This window comes from Colletes latitarsis, chromosome 7 (genome assembly GCF_051014445.1).
Source record: "Colletes latitarsis isolate SP2378_abdomen chromosome 7, iyColLati1, whole genome shotgun sequence".
NCBI classification, from domain to species: Eukaryota; Metazoa; Arthropoda; class Insecta; order Hymenoptera; family Colletidae; genus Colletes; species Colletes latitarsis.
The window spans coordinates 21,843,665-21,868,572 of NC_135140.1; the positions used below are offsets into that span (position 1 = coordinate 21,843,665).

The window sequence follows — 24,908 nt, forward strand, 5'->3', positions numbered from 1 at the left end:
GATTAACGCTATAAATACCATTGGTGGTCGAGCCAGAGGCCGTCTCTCGACCGCTCGGAGAAACTCTTTGCGGCGACTGTACCCTTAAAACATTGGAAATAGTTATGCCAGCGACTCTCATCCAACGGCTAACCTTCCCTCGGTTATCGATTCAATTATGTAACTACTTTCTGTATGTACAAGTAACTATACAATCAAGCAAATATTACGAACGAATTGGAGTACGTTTGATCATATTCATGGTCCACGATTATTGCGAAATAGAATGCTTCCTGAAACGGTTTAACTTCTGGCTGAAACATTCTTTAATATCATCGATATTTACAAAAACAAAAAGTCGACTGAGTGGTACTCCATGTATATAAACGTTATTTAAATTATAATAGAGTAAATATTTAGTCAAATATTACAAACGTATATCTTCGATTTTAACCGTGGTCTACGCGGTGAAAGAAAATGGCCCTTGGATATTTGCGAAAAGAAAAATTCGACTAGGTAGACTTAAATAGGAAATAAATATTACGACGGAACTGGGCTACGTTAGATCTTACTCAAGGACTATTAGTATCGTGAAACGTCGACCAACTCAGCTGGAAGTTGTCCTTTTCGGAATTTGTATGTCGCGCATGTTGACAGTGTTAACGATCGTAGCTGTAGTCAATGTCGTTATTGTATTCGCCCGAGGCAAAAAGTATAGGAGGGGGTATTGGTTGGTCTCAGTCGACAGTAGTCTGCCTCAAGAATAGATTATTACCGGGTTGACTTAGCGGGCAATTAAACTCGAAGCAATCGCAGGAAGAAACAGCACCGCCATTCAAGTATCCGAGTCAACGAAGTAATTGTGCGTTCTTGTTACGACCGAGTAATATCCAAGTATGTGCTTCACAATAATATCAAGTTCAATCCTGTGAAAATCTGCGTCTCGCTGTGACTAATCGTTTTAGGATATAACAAACACTGAATCATTATTTAAGTAGTTATTATTTCAGACCACCTCAACTATGCCTATTCTAAATTTTCAATTCTTTACCAATATGAGAATTATGTCTTACAAAATTTGTATTTTTTATTGTTTTATTTGAACGTTCTAAGCATTATAATAATATATAGCTTTTAAGCATTCCTATAGCTTCACCAGTGCCCAGTACCCAAAACCTTCAGTCTCATGTTTCTACCCTATCTCGTATTACTATCATCTCCCCTAGATTATATTACAATAAGAGTTAATGATTAAAATAAATTCATAAATCGTTGGTTCGTCCACGCAATTTATTACGGTATTTAATTTATAAACGTATATAATTTAGAGAAGAATCTTCCCCCTTTTATTTATGTCTTTGAGAAAGATAACCGACAGCACACACTCGTCCGGCAAATTTATTATTGCGCAGCATTTACGCTCTTTCTTTTAAATTTAATATAAAATAATCTAGAGTCCTAATAAAAGCAGATTATTTTAATTAAATGTACAGGACTTGGGAATTTTGTATCAAAATAATCTTATATTAGAGGATATTAATGAAAGCAAAATATTTTATTTAATTTTATGGGATGAATGAATCTCGTATCGAGGGATTTATTTAAACGAAAGCAAATGATTTTATTTAATTTAGTGGGATCGAGGGAGGTTTTCGAGGTTCCTGGCTCCGCTATTGATCGTATTATATTTGCTCGCTGAGAGGCCTCAAAATGGACGGTCGAAAAAGCGAGGCTTGAAATTAAATAGCCGGAATAGAGTAAAAGAAATACGAGTCTAATTTCGGGTTATTCGAGTCCTGTATTTAGACGTCAATTTCTTTCGGTGTTTCCCAGGGACACTAGCGGATGGCGTGTCGCAATTATGAGAATACACGGTATCGCGACGCTAGATCGGCGGAACGAGGAGGAGGAGGAAGGTCTTGGTCATAAATTGTCGATCCTCTTGCGTCGCTTTTGCCCCGAAATCCGTTCAATTTCAAATCGAGCGTGTAAATAAAGCAAAGGAAGCGCAATGGACAAGCTCTTCGGAGCTGCAAAGTAGACTGCCTCGCCTCTGCGGAGTCCGAGTTAAGCAAAGAGAGACGACGATGGCAGAGCGCTTTTTTCGGTTTTTTTTCTTCTCTTTTTATCTCCCCCCATCGCTATTGGATATTCTGAATTACGATGGCAATCTTTTTCATTGCCGTGAAAGCTCGGGCCACGTCGCATTTGCAATTCGATACGCTGCCGATGCTTGCGCGAGTATTAACCGACGCTCTTCTATGAATTCGACGGGAGCTTTTGAGTTTAGAAAAATTGAAACTCAAAGGAACGATCCCCTTGTTAACTAAATAGCCCTCTGCGTTCACTAATTCTACGTATTTTTTAAATAATCATCCAAAAGCAATTTGTATTTTTATCTCTTCCTATTCCACGCAAACTATGATTCCACGAGAACCCTAGACAACGTTTTTAGATAAAGGTCAAAACGTTATCGCGTTTTTTTATCTGTATTATATTTTACTCTGCTCGTATTTATTTTCATTCTAATACAAATAGAACGATAAAGTAACAGAAATTCTTGGGTAAATCGATAATTTAGTTGAAAAATATCGAATAAAAATTTTCCAGTTACTCGTGACAAAAATATAGAGATAAACATTTTATTATCGTTGCAACGAAATTAATATTTCACTGCAAAATACCGATATCTGGAGCGCAATTTATTAAATTTTCTTTATCTTTCCCGAATAACAAGTTCACGAATTCAATTGCAATTCTTCAGAATTTATTTTCTTTGGTTGCAATTTGTGAGAGTTGCATTATTTTGATACACATGTTTATTCGGTTATCGAGTTTCTGCAATTTCTTCGAGATAAATTCTCCTCGGGCATTCTCGTGAAAGATACTTGGACGATAAGAAATGTAATCCATCCTCTCTGATTCGCTTTTCACTCTCAAAAATGGAAGCGTTTACCGAAATGGTATTTTCAAAACCAACGAGACTGTGAAATATATTACCTAAGCGGCGAGGGACCAGTATTTTTTTCTAAATTCGCTTTTTCATTTGGTTAAGTACTAGTTTCCCGTTTCGATTATCAGGTATCGTTTAATTAAATTGCACGGAAAAATTCTGTGTTCGTTACGATAAAATAAAAACAAGAAAGAGACCCGTTGAAAACGTTGAACTTTATAATATCTTCGTAAAAATAATTTTCGAAGAAAATTAAATTGCGTCCTATAATGCGCCATACAAGATTAGATAGTATTATCTAATAACCATGTATGTGACATAAGCGATAAAAATAACGTACATAAATATGTATATTTATATAATACCTTCGTGGTTCCTCCGTGCTCGTGAAATTTGCATGCAATCTCTTTGATAAGAACAAAATTTGTATTTTACGACGCGGTTTGAAAAGTGTTTCCGAAAATAAGCATTTGCAAATTCTTCTTTACACTCTCTGTATAATGTACAAAATATTTATTTAGATTTTTAGAGAGCACGTTTCCATTTTCATAAAAATTCCCAGATAGCAGGGTTAGAAATGTAATTTAAAATTTAAAATAACAAAGGTATTTAAAAAAATTTTAAACGAGAATTTGGGATAAAAAAAATGGTTGCAAGTGGTACAGTAACGCGAAAAAATTGCATTTCGGTGGAGCGAGCGTGATTGATGTCCGAGTGCATCTTGCGATGCGCTTCTGCATTCGGCGGTGCAGAGACCCGCGTCGGTGCCCTCGCGTGCTTCGTTAATCACGCACGGTGACGGCTGAATCTTGGCAAAAAAAAGAAGAAAAAGAAAAAAAAAATGCTGGGAAGAAAAGAAACGAAACGAGAGAGGAGGGTATAAAAGACACGAATGCGATTCGTTGGTCGGTTCGGCGTTAGCGCGGGAAGCTCGTCGAGAATTAACTGGGGGGACTGTACGCTTCTACGTTTATCGAATTCGTTTCTATCTCGCTTTCTGTACGATAGCAAACGCTTCTTTTAATCAAATAATGCGAGTGACTCCGAGTATGATTAAAAATTGCGCGCCGTACAATCCTGCGCGAAAGTTTCTCGAAAATAAATTTTATCCGATGAGTGTTTCGAACTTACAGACGCGGAAGTAATTAATTAACGTACCTGGAAGTTCCGAGTGGTAAATTAAAGTGAATTTACAGGTGGAAAATTGAAGAATTATTATTTAGAACAGTAAAAAATATTTTTTAACCCATTGACGGTCGCTGTCTACAAATAGTTTCTAACGAATGTGTCTGAGATTGAAGCAATATGCGAAGATAAAATTGAATAAGTATACTTGGATAATAGTGTGATTTATTTTAAGCGCGCGAAGAAATCAGAATGTGCGATCGATTCGCGTAGATAAGAAAGAAGTATGTTCTTATCTAAGCGCGATTCAGTTTGGAAAGTCATTTCGAAATGTCACCCCGTATAAAAATAATCCAAGCTCCACGGATGATCTATGCTGCTCCAAAAGCGGCATAAAATTTATACGAAGCGTGTATCGAATACCCATTCAAGCTAAGGTTCAAGAAAGATCAAGGTCGAGCGTGAATTATTATCAATTTTATTTCAAACAGAAACTTTCATTCCTGAACGATGGGAATTCGTATCGCACGCTGAGCGATCATTTCGAAAGCCTAGAAAATTTATCATATCGCGTTCGTTGGGCTCTACGTTGCCTGAATCTAAACAGGTTGTGTTATCGTTTTCCATTTAGTCTACCAAATGAGCTCAAGGTTCGTGAAACTTTCGGAATAAACGTAAAAAGTTTAGTTATCGGTGTATTTTTAACGTTTCTTTATTTTCTTTTGTAATTCTTCTCGAATTTATATTTTTTCTTTAAAACATTTGTTGGTCTTTTGGTTTCTATATGGAAGAAAACTTTTATCTCAAGAAGTTCTTTGAAAACTTTTCTTTTGGTACAGATATTTTAGTACTCTTGTGTTAAAAGTTTCTAGAAGACCTGTATTTCAAAACTTTTATTAGAAAAGGTTTCATGTAATAAATAAAACAACACATTTTAATTTATAAAAATTTTAAAGTTACTCCTAGAGCTGATAAACGTGGCAACTGAGGCGTTAATAAATATTAAATTAGTAGAAACAATTTTCCTATTGTTACTGTCCGTGTGTATTTACCAGGAAGCAAAGGTGTTGCTGGTAAATGCTGTTTAAAGGAGCACAGTGTTACAAATGAGTCTGGCTGGCATAGGATATGAGTCACCTAACGACTTGTTTCACTTGACGAACGTCCATAAAACCGAACCGACGGCTCGCAAATAAGCATGCTCTCGACACCAGCCTTAAGAGTGCTTCAACTCTTTCGCTGACGACGGACGTTGCCTTATTTTTGTTCGCCCGCTTTCATGTTAAAATAACGGCCGATAACTGTTCGCCACAGGACCACTGCTAGTAAATAGTTTTTTGGCAATAGAGATGGGTGAAATGTTTTTCAAAAACTATTCCTCTACTAAAATACGGGGGTGGGAGGATGTGCAGTTCGTCTCGAATATCGGTCAGTGGACTCCAATTAAGTAAGCCCCCCTTCAGGCCCCCCGTACAGTCGCGTTTAGACCTGAAAAACGACCCCTAAAGAAGCTAGTTTCTAAGAAATAATACAGAGACGTCGTTCGCGAGCCATGTTTGAAATTTATTTTAATTAAACGACGCTCAAAGGATTCGCGGAACAAATGAAAATGTTGATTGCATGTTTCTAGTAATTGGATCGATGCGATCGCGGCGTTTGATATTCTGGGTTGGAAGCAGAGATGGGCAAAATTTTATTCGAGTAATAGATATTGAATAGGAACGCAGCGCAGCCGTTTATTTACTACAGCAAACGATTACTCAAATAAACTTTCGTTCGTTCGACGTGAAACGTTATTTCATTCTATAACTCAGATTGTTGGCTGTTGTCGAACAAATGAAGGATCGAAAACTGCTTATTTTTCATTCGCCCTTCGAAATTTTCCTTCATCCGTGGTTCAAAATCTGCGCGTATTCGAATTTTTTCAAGGGAAAAGGTACAACAAACATATCTATTACAAGTAACAAGTCCCCGTGATAGCATAAATGCGATATAAAACGCTATCAAACAGCGTCAAACATTGTCAAACGTTATAAAATGCGTGTAATATGAAATTGTGCCCTAAGTTAAGCCGTTTTTCAGCTAATCGAACGAAGATGTTGGTTTCGTTTCAGTTATTGGGCGGTGCTTGCTTCAGCCACGGCCCGTACACGTTTTACAAAGCAGTGAGGGTAGGAAGTGGTCGGGTGTTGCGTCTGGGTAGCTTCTTCCTGACGAAACTCTGGAGCGATGCGGACCTCGTCAGCATCGGGGAGCTTCAGCTGCTGTGGATGGATAGTCGGGGCCCGAATCAACCCTTGGCATCCTTACGGCTATACTTCCTGCCGGAGAATACCCCGGATGGTCGAAGGGACATGCACGGAGAGGTGACTCCTTTTAACTTTTATCTTCCTCATTACATCCTCTTCTTCGTCTAAGGATTATTAGGTTGCTGTTTCAATCAGGACTTCAAAGACACCAAACTTTTCTTAAAAGTTCGTGCCTTTGATTGAAATACTTTCCAATATGATTTTTTTCCATGCTTCGACTGTAAAGTATCGATCGTCGAGTTCATTTAACGACTCTTAGGACGATCTCTGAGATTCTTTTTTTTTTTTGGAAACTGTTGTACGCAGCAATTTCAAATTATGTACGTATATTCACTTATGTTTTGTGAAACCACAGGAATTGTTTCGAATACAAACGTTCGTTTTCGTTAAAGTTATAGATTTTTTAATTCCACGAAGATGAAAGAACCCGTATTTTGTGTGGTTTCGTTTTCGAGTAATTATTTCCGAGCAGAAATCTAAAACTTACGCTCGTTTCGAACGAGCACGGTCGTGCCGGACGCGCAATATAGAAGGCAACGTTTTCGAGCAATGAATCAAAGGGATTGCTTCATTGTTCTTATTGTGAAAATAATGCAGGAGAAGTAATCTCGGTTTATGGCGAGACCGGGACATAAATAGTTGCGCTAGAAAATAGAGAGTAATATTTAAAGTAATAAATCAGTCGTAGGATTGCTTCATTGTTTTTATTGTGAAAGTAATGTTGTCTCGACTGGACGTGGGGCATGATTTGTTTGGACTGCGGAACCGGTGCCGGAGCAACGTTTCGAATAATGAAAATCAGGTAAATTGCTTAAGCGATCTTATTTTCTGCCCGTAGTCGAGTTTCGTTGTTTTCGTCGTCCAAGTACGACGTTTCGTACGGAATAAATTGACGAAAAGGAATCGAGCAAACGCTCTGTGCGTAACTTCACATTAAAATTAATTGGTCCAGATAAGATAACGCGTAATCATTTTCCTCTTACGTTATAATTATACACCGCGATATCGATTGAACGCGTGTAAAAGCACGGCAAACCGAAGAAACGATATGAAAAGATTCGTCGGGCAGAGAATAGAAATTTCGAAATCGCTTAGATAAAAGTAACGAGCAAACAATGACAGATGTTTAATACCGATTCCGTGCGTTTTAGGGCAACTTGTACTATGATTCAGCAAGATACTCTTCGTTTATCGGAGACCGAGACACAGAGAATGGCCTGAATTTTATTCGTACCGCCGATGACGCATAAAAACACGTGATAGCGATTTATTCTCCGCGTTTATTCCCTTGAACGGTTATTAAGATAAGCTTTTATTCAGCATATGTTGTGAATTGCTCGGTAATCTCGAGTAACGACACTTTAGTATTAATCATTGTTTATTGTACAAACCGTTTTAACACATTAGTATCAATCGTTTATTATATAAATAGCAATAAATTATGCCCTATTGACGGGGCTTTTTATACGTTCAAAACGTGAAATATTATATTCGTGATAGTGTTACAAACTTTCAGTAGTTATCGTTGTTCGTTATGTTAACATTGTTGTTAATTGAAATGGGAATATTTCACTGAGGAAATAACATGACGAAATAAAATTAGAATCCATTTTAATATCGCGTTATTAAAATGCAAGTATATTGAATCGTTTCTAATTAAATAAATGAATTGAAGCGGTCGTCAACAATGGATGCTGGTCGAAATGTTAATTAACAACCGCATGCTTGGACCGACTTCGGTTGCTTAATAGTTCGGCATAATTGTTACTGTTACAAACGGTGCAACCTTTGATATAAAGTGTAGAACAAAAATAACTGATAATAGTGAGTGGATAATGAATCATCAGATAATGAATACTCGAGCGGCAGTGGAGTCGTATCAGGGGCAAATTACAGAGAAGAAAAACAAGAAATCTGCGTACAAGATACGCTGCGAGCGTAAAAAAGTTTACGATCTCGTTCAAGAACCATAATAGAATTATTCTAATTAAATTTTTAGCTGGACCAGATAATTTTTACATTTTTCGAGCTGGCATAATATTTTCTACCGATTAATTTTGTTTATTAATATTTGTGAACGTTAGGTATCGATTCGTATTGAACTGGATGGCATCATCAGCAAAAGCACAGTCGAATTAGAATTAATCCTGTCTTATAATAACACGATTACCGCGGCCACGATACTGTTCGAGGCACATTCGTGTACTCGGGAATCAAATTCACCTTGTATTATGCTAACGACATGCTAATGGATCCTTCTTTAACGACCGTTTCCTTTTGTGAGTTCGCTTTTGATTCTTTGAGTCTCCACGCCGTCGTGGCTTCTCCATCTGACGATATTAATTATGGAATATTGTATCGAAAGTCGAAAATTGAAAATCGCGAACGGCAGAAACCTAAAGAACAAATTTCATTATATTATTTGTGAAAAGAAAGTACCAATTAATTTTTTTCTCAGTCATTAAGTCGATCTACCAATCCATACATATTGTACCTCGAGTACCAAATGGTGCTCAATTATTGATTTAATCATTTAGCTTTAATTTAAATAGTCACGTTAAAAAAAAAAACTTTTTTTAATCCTCCCTGATTGTAATTTGAAAAAATAATAATAACGAGCAGCGCGAGCATCTTGTCCGAGGAGCGTTATGAATAACCATAAACGTTGAAACGGAAAATATATATGGAACTATATATATATGGAAATTGAAAATCAAAGGTCGCTCGATTAGAAGGCTTTGCATATTAATGGGATTTATGCAAACGGAGCATTCGAATTGAAAGGACTTCTAGTTTTCTTCCTCGACGGTAATAATGTGTGGGCGAAATTATCGATTTCAATTAAACGATCACCGGAGACGCGGACACACGTGGCGCGTTTTTCCAAGAGTCGAGAGAAGGGGAAAGGGAAAAAATTCGATAACGCCCACAATATACCTCGTTTCTCGCGTCCTTCTATTAGTGTGGTCGATAGAAGAAGAGGGGAGGGGAAGGAATAAATCTATATTTTGTTTTATGAGCACGCCTCGAAATTCCATGAATTTTTCAACTCTGCTATTTCCGTTGGTTGTTTCTCATTTGTTCGGCTTGTCCCAATTGATTCGCTGTTCTCTCGTCGATTTAATGCGGTTGCATTTTTCGTTGACAGCGCGGCATTTTGTTTATGGACGGGCATAAATTTGTAATTATCGACTGGTTTACGTTGCTTCATTGCGATGTTTATGGCGCTCACTGCCCACGAGTGTTTGTACGCTTTGTGTGCTGTAATATAACATAAGTTGTCAGTTTCTCTAATCCGATAATCATTATTGGAAACAAATAACGTTCCTTTTTTATAAATAACTGGTAACTAGAACAAAAAACTAGGTCTATTCTCGTAATCATTGATCGAAATAAAATATGTATAAACATTTTTAAGAAGGAGCCAAGTTTCGGGATTGCGTAGCGAAACGAAAAACAGGAAAGTTCTAACGCGGTATTTGTTAAGATTTAGGAAATGGCGCGCTCACAGCGGTCGTAAGGTACGCTTAATGCAATTTATTACAGAGGAGGAAGACAAGAAAACGCTGCAGAAGCAGATCTGTATGTTGTTCCCGCAGTTTTCATAGTTGCTGGCTTTTATTCAAAAACCGTATTTGCATTCTCATTATTTTCTGTATTCTCTTCTTTTTTATTTTTTGCTCCCTTTCGTCGGAGTTCTTCTGAAACTTCGCCGGAACGGCATTCTTGTAACTCGTTTTCTGTCTTCTGCAAATATTAATTTCGTTTCTTTTCCTCGTCGCTCGGTATACTAAATAGAACGAACCGTGAAACGCGCAGCGATGTTCGTACCGAAACGTTCAATGACGTCGCTTAATGACTCTAACTGTTAGCCAACTAATTAGCAAACCCCCACGGAATCATTTGTTCATTATTTTCGTAGTGAATTACGCCGAATGAAATTCGACGATTGTGAAAGCTTTGGTGGGTTTGACGCCACTTGTCTCGCTAATTGCCAGAGATCTCCCTCCCCCGCGATTTTAACGATTTCGATACGAAGTTGATCGATGTTTGGGCTGGAAATGCTTATAACTTTTCATATTTTTCTTAGAAACAACTATTGGTTGAAATATTTGAACGAAACTTCGAAAAGACTCTAGCAGCTTTTCAGAAAATTTCAGGAGTAGAAAGTTAACGAGAGACTGGCGTATGCAAACCAGGAGCACGTTTAAGATAAAAAGGGGGGAGAGGGGTTAATAAAGGCGAGGCTGTAAAGTACAGGGTGGCAGATGTAAAAATGCTCGTCGAGGGGTCGAAAGGACACAGGGCAATCCCTCGCTGGATTGTTAGGGTGGATTTTGGGGTCGGTCTGTTCCTACTATCGGGACATTGTCAATTAAGCACACCCCTTCGCTCGTCATTTTCACTGTTTACAGGCCGGTTAGCTCGAAAGGGGCGCGCGTTGCACGCCAGAAATGGATTCTGTTTCTCGCCTAATGTCCTGGAATTTGATTTTCCACCGCCTATCTCTTCGGTTATTCGTCTAATAAGGTGCGTGCAATTGAGACACCTCCAGGGCGTCGAAAGTACACTCGGTTTCCTATTATCCGTTTCGATTTATCGGCACAGATACAGTCAGCTACACAAAGCACCGTTTGATAGATTTTCCAACTAATTTTTTTATTTACATAACACTCACATAGTCCATGTATTATATTTTAACATTTTCGAACAAATTTATGAGAGAAATAAATTTAATTATTTATTTTCTGTGTTTAATTTGTCAAAATTAAATAAATTATGTTAGTACCTTTTACCCTGAATTTTACGTTGTATTACAGTGTATTGGAAATTTTGTCGCGTACTGTACTTGCTTGATTCGGTATGCAGATATTATTGACCTGTTTCCACGGTCCTATTAAATTTAGGCAATCAGGCAACAACTAGAAAATCCGATTGGAACGTGTCCATTTTCTGGAATATTAATTTCCAATTTACAAACTATCAATTAACTTTTCCCAATTTGTCTATAATATTCTACCTGTGACAGACAACAAAGTAAAACTTTACTTTAAGGAATAATCAAATTTTACTAATTTATGTATATCGAAAATTTCGATTCTGGTTTATCAGAAAACCCTTTAATGCTATTTGCCATTGGTCGACAAAAATGTTTCATTCGTATTTATTAATTGGGAGACTCGCGTGCAATTGGCGTTGCATTTAGTTACTCGAATTGTTCACCCAATTAAATTAATTACGTACCATGACCGGAAAATTGAATGTTCAGCGATGAGATTTCCTTCCAACGAAACACATAATTATTGTGTATCGAATTTACAATGACGATTCCAAAAAGTTATTGTTAACAATTTTAATAACGTTCAACGATATTAGCCGGGGTCCAAATAATTTATTTTATTCATATAGAAATGGTAACAATAGATACACGAATAGAGGAGATTAAAAATCAATTTAATTATCAGTGATTGCATATTAAAAATGTATTAACGACGATATAGTTGTGGTTTTGAAATAAATCGGTTCGAAATGGGTTTAATACGACGATCGTTGCCCTGCGCCAGCACTTTGTAAATTATTCGCGGTCACGCGGGGTTCAAAAGTCGCTTAAAATAATATTTTCAAGGCTGGCGTCGATGTGTTGTTCTTGCTCGATGCCGCGCGCAATAATACACGCTCTCGTGATTGCGAGAGCACAGTGATTCGATTTAACAGTGGTACCTCGCGTGCACCGACGTTTATCGATTTAAAATAATAACAAACCGTACGTGTTTTTCCATTTACCAAAGTAGTCATTATATCGATCGTAAAAGAAAAAGAACCGGTCGAACAATTCGAAAAAATCGATGTCGAACTCGCGTTTCCACCCACATAGAATATTATTGCATCGAATTGCATTTTTTTTTGTTAAATTCTCGTTTTTGCATGCTAAAAACAGTTCGTGGCTCTATCTTCGCATAAATATCATTCATTTGTGCGCTGGATGAATTTGTTATAACGAACGGCTTTATTTACTATGCGTTTCCCGATTCATTATTCTGATCACTTAAATTTATTTTATAATTTATAAATCCATTGGTATTTGTTAACTATGTCTTCAGTTTCGCGATGATTGCAATCGTTCCGAGTGGTTTCGTTTCCCGTTTTCTAATTTGTTTTTTATTTTTATTAGAATCGCGACGCGTGTAAACGATTTTATTCGCGAAAATTGAAACACGGAAAAATAAAACCTGGCGAAAAACGGTTAAAATTGCTCTTTTGTCTCTCTTGGCGAGGAAAGAGCGATTGTATCGGAGAAAAATGGCGCTCCGTTTCGAGAAAAGCTATTCGAGGAACGAAACGGACGAGAAAGAAGTTTCTGGGGGAAAAAGACGCCTGTCGAATGAACGTCCAGTAAACAGATCCAGTGTGTTGGCGAGAGTTTACTTGGTTTGCTATTTTAATCGGTTAAATATTGACTAAATATGTTTATCGTTGCCGAAGAAAAAGTTGTTTATGTCTTTCCAAGGGTTAAACAGAAATGTTTACAATTTTTCTTGTGATTCTGAAAAGAAAAAGTAGCCTATCGATCTATGATATGATGAATTAAAAAACAAAAATGAAAATTGAATTTATATTTTTTGTGTTCTCGTCAAGTTTTCGACGCAACATTCTATTATGCGGTGAGTGTATGTAGAAATAAGTGTCTATGAGCTGGGCAAGGTTACGTTCTAATACTGTCCGCAGAAATGACGTAATGAATAATGCATTCTTGGGTTTAAATGTTAGTTTTATAAAACGGCACACACGAACACGCGCGTGCCGCGCGGGCGAGCATCATCGATCCATTCTGGTCGCTGTTTGATGCACGTTTCGCGTCAACGTGGATTCAATTAATTAAGGAAACCCGTTTGTCGCATTTAAAGGTTATACAAATACCATAAATATTCATGCAACTTTTGTAGCCGAGTAGGTTTTCCACGTCGCGTCCATGTTGCTCCCAAGCTAGTTCGTGAAAGGGGGGGAGAAAAAAGAAATCGATAAATAGTTTCTGGCAAATTTTGCCGAGTTTGTTTGCTCTCGAGAAACATTAAACTAATTGCTCGCGAGCCATTAATACACTTCGCGTAATTGCTTCTAACACGATTAAACGTCTCGAGTAGAAGTTGCTGCTTCTTATTATTTGCTGAAACTTATCCGATAAATGCAAATTTCTCTCTCGATCTTTCTTCTCTCTTCATCCCCCTCTCTGGAGTCCACCGAATTACCGAAATTTAATAACAACCGTTGCAACGAAATTTATTTAACAATTACGGCGATTAAAATTTTCAATGACAGCCTCCACGTTTGTTTAACCCTCGAAGAAGAATTTTTACGAGGGTAGTTTTTGAGTTTATAAATATTTCCAGTCTCGATAATAGAGGAATAAGATGTTTATATGCAAGAATTACTCGCGTATAATTATTTACGGCACCAAAGAGGAGGGATGACGAGTTCGATGGACGATGACGCGTAAATACGAGCAGGGCCAGAAAACACGTCGTCGAAGTCGAGATTTGTCGAAAGACAAAAGGATCGACCGGTGAGAACATGCAATTACCAGCTCTCTTTTGCACCCTTTCAGCTCTCCGCACACTTATCCCTCTCTGGCACCCTTCTGGGAGGGGGGAAGCTGGGGGTTGCTTTCCATCCATCCAGCTCTGATTTCATTTTATTTCCTTCGCAGCGAGTTGTAAAAGAAAGCGGCAATTACGGACTATTTCTTGACTCGCTCGCGTATAAACGGCGTTGCAAAATAGAAACGCGAAAAGGGACCGAGGCGATAAGCGTCTCGACGCCCCCCACCGCTGCAAAGACGGCCCCTTTCTCTGTGTTTGTGTATGTGCGATGGATATCTGTGTGCGCGTGTCGCTGATTTCCTCGTTTTCAGCATTTTCCAGCGACGGGTCCACTGTAAATCCGGCGTAATGAAGAAATTCTTATTCATGCAACGCCGTAACAAACTCCTCCTCCCCCCTTTCTCTCTTGCAACGAATAGAAGTATGCTGATTCCGAAGAATAAACAACGCTGATAACTTTGTAATCTCAACGGGCTGATTATTTCGTTCAAAGTATCGGTAAACTTTCGTTCAATTCTCAGCTGTAGGTTTTCTTAAGATTCTTTCTCTTTTATTTGTTTATACGAACGGTATCGTAGAATAGGTTCTCGCGTACTATTTGTTGCTACCGGTGATAGAAATTTTTAATTTTTTCTAATTTTAAAAATTATTCGAGTACCACTGGTGGTCGCAGGATGAGAAACGCTGGCCTAAACTACTAGGGATTCCCAACGGGGGTCATGTGGCCCCCCTTTAGTGGACCACATTGTATCTCTTGGGGGCCACGAGTGAAAGATGTAGAAAGAAAAAAATGGAGAGCCATAATTTCCGAGTGGACCACGACAAATATTACTAAAATATTAAAAATCATTTGGAATAAACGCAGTCGACGTGTACTCCTTTTCCTGCCCTTTTTGATCCGTCAGATTTAATGGGTAGATCTAAAATTTTCATTCGCTGTTTATGAATGTTAGGGGAACGCACGATGTATTTTTCGAATATTCGATCTCAATGGAACTCACGCGAAACAACACTTCGTTCGCCTCTTGTTATTTCCTTTGTCGTCTCTGTTTATACTGCTCAACAATACCCGCGATGTTGCTCTTCTTTTTCCCCTAGGTTTGTTATTTTTTCGCAATTTTTCCATTTTTTGTTTTGCTTTTGTTGCTTGGCGGACCATCCCCGCTCGCCGGTGGTCCGATTCATGAACGTCGCGCGTCAATCGGCGCGGTTCGATACGTCGACAATGAAATTGAAAATAAAACGCGGGGCCACGTTTCGTGAATTAAACGGCGAATCGCGCTCTGTCGTTTCCATGTTCACCGAACAGAAATTTAATTTGGACCCGGGCCCCGCTAATCCTCGAACTTGTTGCTTTGGCTTGACAATTTTGCGGTTAATAATCGAATGGAAAACGCAGTAAGTTTGCATAGAGGAGTGCAGCGGATCGATGCTAGAATTTATGCATAAAGATTATGGATGTAGGTCGTGGCAGCATTTTCAAAGGTCGCCGAGCGATGAGACAGTTCTAATGTCCGCGGGCGGTGAAACATGATGGTATGCAACAGAGTGTGTGAATGGTCCACAAAATTCCAACGAATGGCAACGGGGAACAGCCGTGTCAAAGACATCCTGGCGGTTGAGTGATTAGAACGTAATAAACTGGACGCAATAATCGGCCGAAAATTATTTCCGACTCGTCCGTTGGGTTAATCAACGTTCTACTTTATTCAGGTTCTCGTACGATTTCGCCGTGGCGACTCCCATTGTTATTATCGAATTCATCAGGAAATTACGAACAGGAGAACGATTGTACGCTCGTTCTGCGCCATTGTTGTTATTTGTTAATCAGCGAATTGCTGACGAACGACGTCTCTCTTCGTTTTACGTTGCTTTCACTATCGTTATTTAACTATTGGATCGGCTTTCTCTTTATTACCACCAGCCCCCCAGAATTTTCTCATTCTATTTTCTTTTTATTTTGAAGGCAAAGGGACGAGGTACAGACGAACGCTAATTTTCTAGCGATAGAAATTATTATTTTATTGCTGACCGATCGAATTATAATGTTCGAACATGGCTGGAAAATTCAAGGGAATCAATTTTCCTTTATCTTGGAACTAGACGGCCCCCTTAAGGGAGCAAAGTACCATCTTCGGGAAATATTTCGGGAATAAATCGCATCGAGCAACTCCGTGCACGGTGACAAATCGTTTGCTATATACTTGGAGTGCCTCCCTTCGGGACTGTTATCGAATTTCGACCAGCCTGTCGGTCGCATCGGCGACCCGAAAGCTATGATGAGCTGGGAATCGAGAACTTTAAGAAAAATTTCGCGATCCCGGATTCGAAGTTACAGAACGAAGAGTAAAGGGTATTATAAAAATCGGAAAGAATCTTAACCTCCACTAATGCCGGTCTTTTACCTTTTTCGTAGAGTTAAGTAACTTTAATTTTATCTTTCGGAAAAATGGATTATTATTTTTGTGTTTCATCCCTTAAATATATTTAGTTAAATACTACCTCAAAATAAAATTTGATTTTTTAGAGAATTTAAAATTGTCGGAGTTTTCTTTAGATTTTTCATTAAAAAAAAGGAGAATTGATTAAAGCTTGCACGAGGCGATCGGCGAAACAGGGTCTGGGGAATTTTAATGGAAACGCGGACAAGTTGGTATTGCGTGTCCGGTAATTCCGTTACATTCTAAATAAAAATATTACTTTCGCGGAAAATGCTTGAGATGGAAATGTATGCAATTAACGTTCACCGCGCGGACAAAAGTGGGAAAAGCGCGGGAGGGAGGGGGGGGGGGGGAATTTCATTTAAATATGACTGACCCTGCCCCCCTGTAAAAAAATTTCGTCGTTGCAGATCCTTAGTTTAATATTTTTCGACGCACAATGTCGCGTAATAAGACGTTGAGAGCGGATGAAAAAAAAGAAACGAACGAGGTTCTTTCCTAGAAATAAAATATTTTATATACATTTATGAAAACGCGGCTGGTCGTATGAAAAGTTATGCCGTTATAACGTTGATAATAAACCGAATCTTGCATATTAATACAAAGCTTCGTCGTGTGTCAATTAATTATGAAAATTGAATTATTCGAGAAATTATCAACGTTCCGTTTTAAATACGAACTTCAAACTACTTGAATTATCAATGAAATGTATATTTGCTTTTAGTGTTGTAGGAACAATTATTACATGTATATTGTATTCTTCCTGACAAATTAATAATTCAAAATGTGAGATATTAAATAATGAACAGAAATTAGTTATTTGTATAAACACGAAACTGCATTGATTAATATTAAAAATAGAGTGATTATATTAAGCAAGTAGCTTAATTTATTAAATCGTCTAATTTCTGAATGTATTTATTTTTATTTTTATTCTGTTATTCATTTAATTTATTGCGTTCCATATTTAATTTAGACATTCTTGAAAGAGTTTTGGAAATATTTTAACTGTAATTAGAGTTTAATTTGTTTTAAATTTACTGTTTAATTATGCTTTTGCTCCGGTGATTACAAATAGGCGCACAAAAATCGATGGAACGTTTCTAAAGGCTCCTATTCAGAAGTCGTGACTTACATAACCATGTTCGTGCAATGGCAATGCTTCGTACAGATATGACTCATAAAACTCGCACCAACTGACAGAATCGATTTGTTTACGTCGATTCGTTCCTTTCAATGAAATCGGAGCACCGTTTTTACTGATTTTTTTTGCGAACTAGTAATTTTTACAGCCTGCATGCTCGTAAAAGAAACTAACAAATATTTGTTTTGTCCAAAGCATTATGACCAGAAACTTGAGTGTTTATTTTATTTTATCGGGCCAAAACAACTCTTTAGGAAATTAAAACAAATTTTTTACTTTCACTCCTGTACTCGGTCAATTGAAATAAATAGAAATCGATTAGTTCTTTTGGTCACGTGTGTCGCGACGGCCAATGAGCATCCAGCGGGCCACAGATAGGTTAATTAATTAGGTGGATGCATGTACTAACCAGGTACGCGGAAAGACGTCAAGTAAATTCATCGCGTTGTTCATACAAAACGTAAATTCCGGCACAGAGCCGCGCATTACGTGTTCCAATTGATTTATGCGAATTCGCCGCGACATGTGCTCGTCGTGGATATATTAGAACACTGTCACGTAGAGATGGAATCGAACCGAGGACTGTTTGCGAATTGGAGTCGATTTGAACGGTTGATTCGGTGGCTAGAATTGTGGACAGAAGTAGAACAGGTGTGATTTGTTGGCTCCAAGTTTTGATTAATTTCGAAATCGGTTAAAACGGAAAGTACGAGTTCAAAGCGACGTAGGCTGTATTTTCCTGGGGGCATCACACCTTTGGCAATTTTATTTTTATTTATTAAATTTGATTATTTGTTCGCACGAACAAAGTAGAAACCAGTATAGTATGGAACGAACGAAGTAACAATATAAAAGCGTTGCTTTTGCAATGTAAAAATATTGACAGGGTATATTCGTTTAAATTTAATGAATAGGGAAGCGTAACGAGCTTAATGAAGATTGATTACAGTAACCTATATTTGAACGTGGAAAGTAACATAATGTAGCAGTCTGTTAATTATATTATATTACAGTTTCCTCCTCGTGTGTGGGTAATTTTTCAGTTACAAATTCGCCGAACATCCTGGAAAGCTCGTTTTGCTTGCGATTTACTTTGATGATAAAATTTATGCAAATTAATTACGCGATAGTATTTTCTTGGTAATTATCTTTCATCTCGTTCCGATTCTGTTGCGATCAAAGAACCTCTTTAGAGCTCTCGTTGCGTTCCGAATGCACTCGACCAAGGTACACAATAAATGTGTAAATCTGGTTCCTTCTACCCTTTTAATTACTGTATATTGATTAGATTACGTGCTCCTTGATTACCAGTAAATGCTTGAAAACGACTGTAGTATTAACATAGAAATAATCATTGATTAAACCTGAATCGATCGACTAAAAATATACAGCAATTTTTTTTAACTTTCCAGTAGCCTGAACTACAAGTTATTGACTTTTATTTAGTATTGTCCGCCCCAGAGCATGGAAGGTATTAGATATAAATTCTTGTGAATTTTTGTAGAACCGTCGAATTAATCACGAGGCGCAACCATCGATTTTTTCGACCGTCAGACTAGTTTGCCGAAAGAAAAACTAATCAATTAATGCCCAACAGTGGGGCCATTAAATCGCCAACTCCTGTCATAATCTATCTCACCTCTGGCCGGTTAAACTTGGCTAATAATTCGCCAGATTGGCGCCGGCAGTAGGCATGCGCAACAAAAACCAATAACACTGGCTCTCTCCACTTACCCATACAGAGTGGCTCTACACCCTGCGCTATAGCTTCCATTCGGCACCCCCGTGGTCCACCCCCGTCGACGTCCCTGATTCCTCCCTAACCCCGACATCCCCGGCAACCATGCGAACCACGTTGCAGCAACAACGTACCAACACCGTACCACAGGAGATGGCAATAAACCTGACTCGTACGGCATTCTACAGACTCTCCTACCATTCCCAACTTCGTTAAGAGGGTAGTTTTTATTTTTTTAATCTCAGAAAACTAAATTTTTAATCTCCAATAGCTGAAAAAATATTTCAAGTCCTCTGCAAACCTGCTATCTTTAAGCTTACCATTCTTAGAGAGTTAATATTTTGAAAAATCTATCAAACTAGCCACTTTTGACTGATCGAAAGAATTAGAATTCTGCAGGTTTTCCTTGACGGACTGTTTTATTAAATTTTTCTGTAGGACGTTGCTCTAATTTTCACCCCCTTTCGACGGTCTCTCGGGACAGGGGACGGGAGAAAAATTGACCAATAAGTAGTCGATCGAATTCGTGATGACCGTCAGTTCTCTCGTCTTACATACCGTTTTATTGCTTTCCTTCGGGCTCCCGAGGAACCCGCTCGATGGCACAAAATGGATTCTGATGGGTAATCAAAGAGACCGATTTGAGGGCTGACTGGAACGAACGAGAGTTATGAACAGCAGTAAAGATGGTATCTGAAATCTTACAACGTGTGTCCCTTTTCTCATGTTTAATTTCTAGCCACTGATCCTTTTATTGGACGAACCAATAATAGTCACCTAGTTATGAGACAAATATATTATAACTTTAATTAATAGTGGTATTCCCATTGTTTGTTCCAGGTACGATGCTTTTAGATTTATTTGGGAAGTGGAAGCATGTAAGTGATGTTGATAGGACTGGGTAAATCGTTTACATATCGTGCTGATCGAGGTAACATAAACACAATATAACAGAAACATTTTTAGTGCTGCAGGTGCTTTGATATGCAGCGTTTATCATACTTTAGAGCGAGTATCGAGTATACAAAAAATATGTATGCGGCACATTACGACCGAACACGCTCCAAAATTGCATACTATTATATTCGCAACTCCAAAAAGGAAACGTTTCTCCCTACGAGCCTCTTTACAATCAGTTAACATAGCAATGCCGTCTCAAGCATAATACGCCACTTCCTCAGGATCGCTCCGGTTGCTTATCAACCTCCGCGTTTGATCTTCCTTCGCACTCTTCGCAATGCCCATAACCGAGACCCTAAGAGTCAATTCCATTGATAAAGCGAGCAGCTGTGCCATCTGCGATTCTATAATACTTAACCCTGGAACAGAGCATCCCAAATTACGGGTCGCAACCCTCAGAGGGAAACCGTGTTAAAACTTTTTTAGGGTAACAGAGAATATTAAGAATTTTACTCCGAAAATATCAAATTTTATTCGTCACATTTCTGTAGAGCGTCACACAGATTTATTAAAAATCAAAAACGAATTTTCAAGAAAAATCGACAGGGGGTAGGTGCCTAAATTTTTCGGCGAAAAAAAAAAATTTCAAATCGTTCTAAAAAAATTATTTTCGGTTGCGGGGGTCAATTACAATCATTTTTGGTGAAGAGACATACCCCCGAAATCCTACGCACTTTCGAGAAAAAAATTCTTTACTGAAAACACAATGTGTGGCCACTTGGCCAGAAATGCTTCCTGTCATAACTCCCGAACGAATTGGAGGATTTTGATCTTTCAAAATGTAAACAACGCGTATTTTGCGACGTTCGAAAAAGTACATCGAATGTAAAGCCGACTCGTATACCTCGCCTGTGGTGAAAGTTAGGGTTCGCATAACGCCTTGCACCGTTGGTAAAAGCGAAGGAAACGATTCAACGGGGCCCGGTAAGTTGGCAGGGAGCGCCAATAATATCGATGACGCTCGACGATAATGACGAGGAAAAGGTATCGGTCCCTGGAGCGACATTAACCTTTAAATCGCTACAGGTAGTAGGCCGGGGACGACGCAGGGTCTCGAACCCTCGACAGGTTCGTATCCGTTTCTGTTCGTGCATTTTCGTAGCCAACGGTATGTGTACCTCTCGATAGCTACGACCAGATACTTAAGGCCTCTTCACACCACGATCGTATCAACCTTTTAAGGCCCAAAACATTTTTTTTATAACCATGTTGACAAGTCAAATTAAACGTACGCTATCCGATGTTCTAAATTATAAACATTTAATAAATGTAATTAATGACACTTTTGTAACTGTCACCCTTTCACAAATTATCACAATTATTATATAAATATATGAAATTAGTATCGCCTGAATTTTCGTAATATATTCGTACGCAATTATGAATTTCGTATGCAATGAACTGATAATTGCTATTAAATAATTCGCGTAGAGTTCGATGTCGCGTACAGTAAAATTTAAAATACTTTAACGATATGTTTGATACGTTCTTCGCGCGGAAGCGAATAGTAAAAATTTATTTTATTATTTGAAAAAACGAAGCCCCCGAAGGATTGGACCCAGGGCCCGTGAGTCCCGCTGGCCTCCCCCTTAACCCGTGCCTGGTTCGCACGGGGATCGGTCGTGTGCGTGTTTACCTGCTCACCCACACACGCGGCGTCCAGCGAATCGTTCGTGTGGGATTTGTTGGCCGGACAGTTGGCGGCGACGCTTTCGTTCTCGGTTTACTTAGACGAATACAGAGTGCTCTCGTGAATGCTACAATGCCAGTCGAGCGAAGAAGAAAAGGAAAAGAGTGTTACTTTCGTCGAGTTCCTTTTTATTTCCTCTTCGCGTCTACCCGCCGCGAATCGCTTTTCCACGCTTCCTTTTCCTCACGATTCGTGCGACCCTAGTGCCCTCTTCCTACTTAATTATCGCCAATTAACGATTTCTAAATTGTTTATATTATCGACGTTGAGTTGACAATTCAGACCTGTTCTTTATTCTAGATGTTTTTGTGGGCCTTAGTTATTATATAGCAAATGATAAATAAGGAAATAAATAATGGAACATCGAACTTTGAGGCGAAACCAATAATTGTCTTTTAATGTCTTTTAAAAAACATTTTCCGGTGTTACATGTGCGCACGTAATAACAATAAACGTACAGACACACGTAAACGTGATTATTGTCATTTACAATCGCTTGCAAACACGAGCAATCGCAATTATTGCCTCTTGTATCTACATACACATATACCAAAGCTATTATGGACACTGTCAATCGCACATGCGTAAACGCGATTGTTGCCATCTATAATCGCGTTCAAACATGCGCAGACGCGGTACAAAATATAGTAATTCGAACAGCCATTCGTAAACACAGCAGAAGCAAGATAGAGGAAAATAATTTCGATTATAATTGTTAAACCTACGAAATTAGAGCAAACTCTGTTTCTTAAGTTTCGTTTCGTTTCGTGAGGGTTTATTAGTTAATCGTAGGAGAAATTTTTATACGTTAGGTACGCGAAAATGTCGTCGGAAAGTAATAGGAGAAATTGCTTCGCGAAGGAACTTTGATTAAACGGATAAAGGGGATGGGGCGAGTCGATTCTCCCTGCCAGGGAATACAAAGATAATTCTTCTTGAAATATTTCCCTTTGGTAAAACGATTTTATATTATGTCAAGTCGCCTATTCAGCCCGTTGGCCGACGCAGAGCAGAGTTACAGCCATCTTTCTTCGAGGCCCTCCTCCTTTATGGCCTCGTCCACGTTCATTCGCGTTGCTTTTACGTCGCTGCTGCACGGTAATTGAATATTTGACGAGCACGAAAATGTATCTGACACGTTGAAATCGTTGCGTTAAACAGCGTGTCTCGTACGTGGTCCAAAAATTGCTGCAACCCCCTAATAATTGTCACACTGATCTCGTTTACACCCCTCGTATTGTTTTAATTTCAAACTCACGCTCATTTTACGCTCTACTAGGCTTTAAAGATGTGGTTACAGACTTGACAAAATATTATCTAACTAAATTCTTCGATTCCCTCAAAATTAGTACGTAATTGCAAGTCTTTCGTTGTCAAAAAATTGTTAAATCTGCTTTAACGAAGGATCCAAAATGGACGGAGTAAAAAAATACAGTCACGTATAAAAATTAAAGAAAGAAAAAATGGAGTCGTTAAAAGTTGCGTGGCATCAAATTTCCCGTGTTCTTTGGAACTTCCGTAGGGCCTGAAATTCGACCGAATCGCCGTGGTTGTCGTCGTGACGTTTTTCGACGAGGAAAGAATTTTTGTTCTCCGCACGAATTTTAATCAGTTCCGTGGACTAGTAAAACGCACGATGCAGCGAGGCCACGAGTTCCAACGAGGGAAAGTAATTTTGTACGCTACTGTACATTACGTGTTTAGCCTGTATAGCCTGGGTGGGATTGGATAATTCTAATACACAGTCGCACGCGTTGCCTGTATAGTAACCTTTGACCAACTCCACAACTGTGTATATATGGACTCTCCCTAACCGGGAATGGGAAGGGATTCTCTATCCTCTAGTCCTCTTATCTGTCCCTCTTCGACTCTCTACAAACCTCTCTCGCTTTCCTAATATTCCCCCCTCTGGCCCCACGCTCCATACTTCCCGTCTCGTTCCCTTGCCCCTCTTTCCCTCTTTGTTCCTTTATTACACTATTTAAGTCCCTCTTCGTCGTTCAACTTCTGTTTCGCTGTTTTCCTCTCGCTTTCCGTGTTTGTTCGTCTCTGTAGCTACGACCTCTTTCTTCCTCCGTCGCGTTCCAGATCGCCCCCTCTTTGTCCATCCCACCCCATTGATCGTCTTTCTCGATTTCTCTCGCTTCGTCCCTCGTCGAGGATCGGTCTTCTTGTTCTTTCTCCCCCTCCGATAGCAACGGGCATATTCAGTTCTCGCTCCAACTTCTCGAGCAATTTAATCGCCCAGTCGTTTCGAATGTTCATTTAACCCTTCGCTGCATGACGTTGCAAAAATACAACGTTGCACAAATTTCCACCCAACTATCGGCCGATCGATTACTTCGCCTCTATAACGGAATTTCGTAAATGTTCTACTTACTAATTCACCACGATATTATTATTATTACTATCGAACCCTTGATTTTCATCAGCTAGTCCTCCCCTACCCTTCGCCCCTTGACATTCAATGAATAATGAACTTTCGAACGTTCCTAATATTTTTATACATTTCTATTTCATAGATTAATTGAGTATACAATATTATAGACCCTTAATTTTCATTAATTAACGCCCTTAACAGTGAATGGGAAATTAATTTTATATTACTATTATCCCCATGTTTTTGACGATAGTAATAAATGTATTTTCATTCTTTTGAAGACGTTCCAGACCCCAGACAATTATCTATTTTGTCTCTGGTATATGATTCACCAGTTTAAACTGTGGGCCCTGACGGGGCCTGACTCAGAGGGCCATTGGCGACGGTTGAGCACCGTCGTTGGTTCTTTGGAACGAAAAGGGGAGAAATATTCGCGTATATATTTCTGGGAACAGCGGGAGGAAGCCGATGAATGGGGAATCCTTAAATTAAATCGTCAATCTTCGCGCCGGGGCCGTGCCTTTTCGTCGCTCTAACGAGACCAGGAAAAAATGAACTCTCGGACCACTCTCGAGGTTTCCCGGGTCTCGT

The 24,908-nt window shown here is 38.8% G+C and overlaps 1 protein-coding gene across 3 annotated transcripts in view; it reads left to right on the forward strand.

Moving 5' to 3' along the window:
* Nucleotides 1–24,908, forward strand: part of LOC143343956 (uncharacterized) — a 182,537-nt gene that overhangs the window by 41,472 nt on the left and 116,157 nt on the right. For 2 of the 3 annotated variants that reach the window (XM_076769421.1, XM_076769418.1), the window contains exon 2: nt 6,154–6,423. In XM_076769421.1, coding sequence (XP_076625536.1) covers nt 6,154–6,423 — 270 coding nt within the window. The remainder of the gene's footprint in view (nt 1–6,153; nt 6,424–24,908) is intronic. The other variant, XM_076769420.1, reaches the window with a different exon arrangement.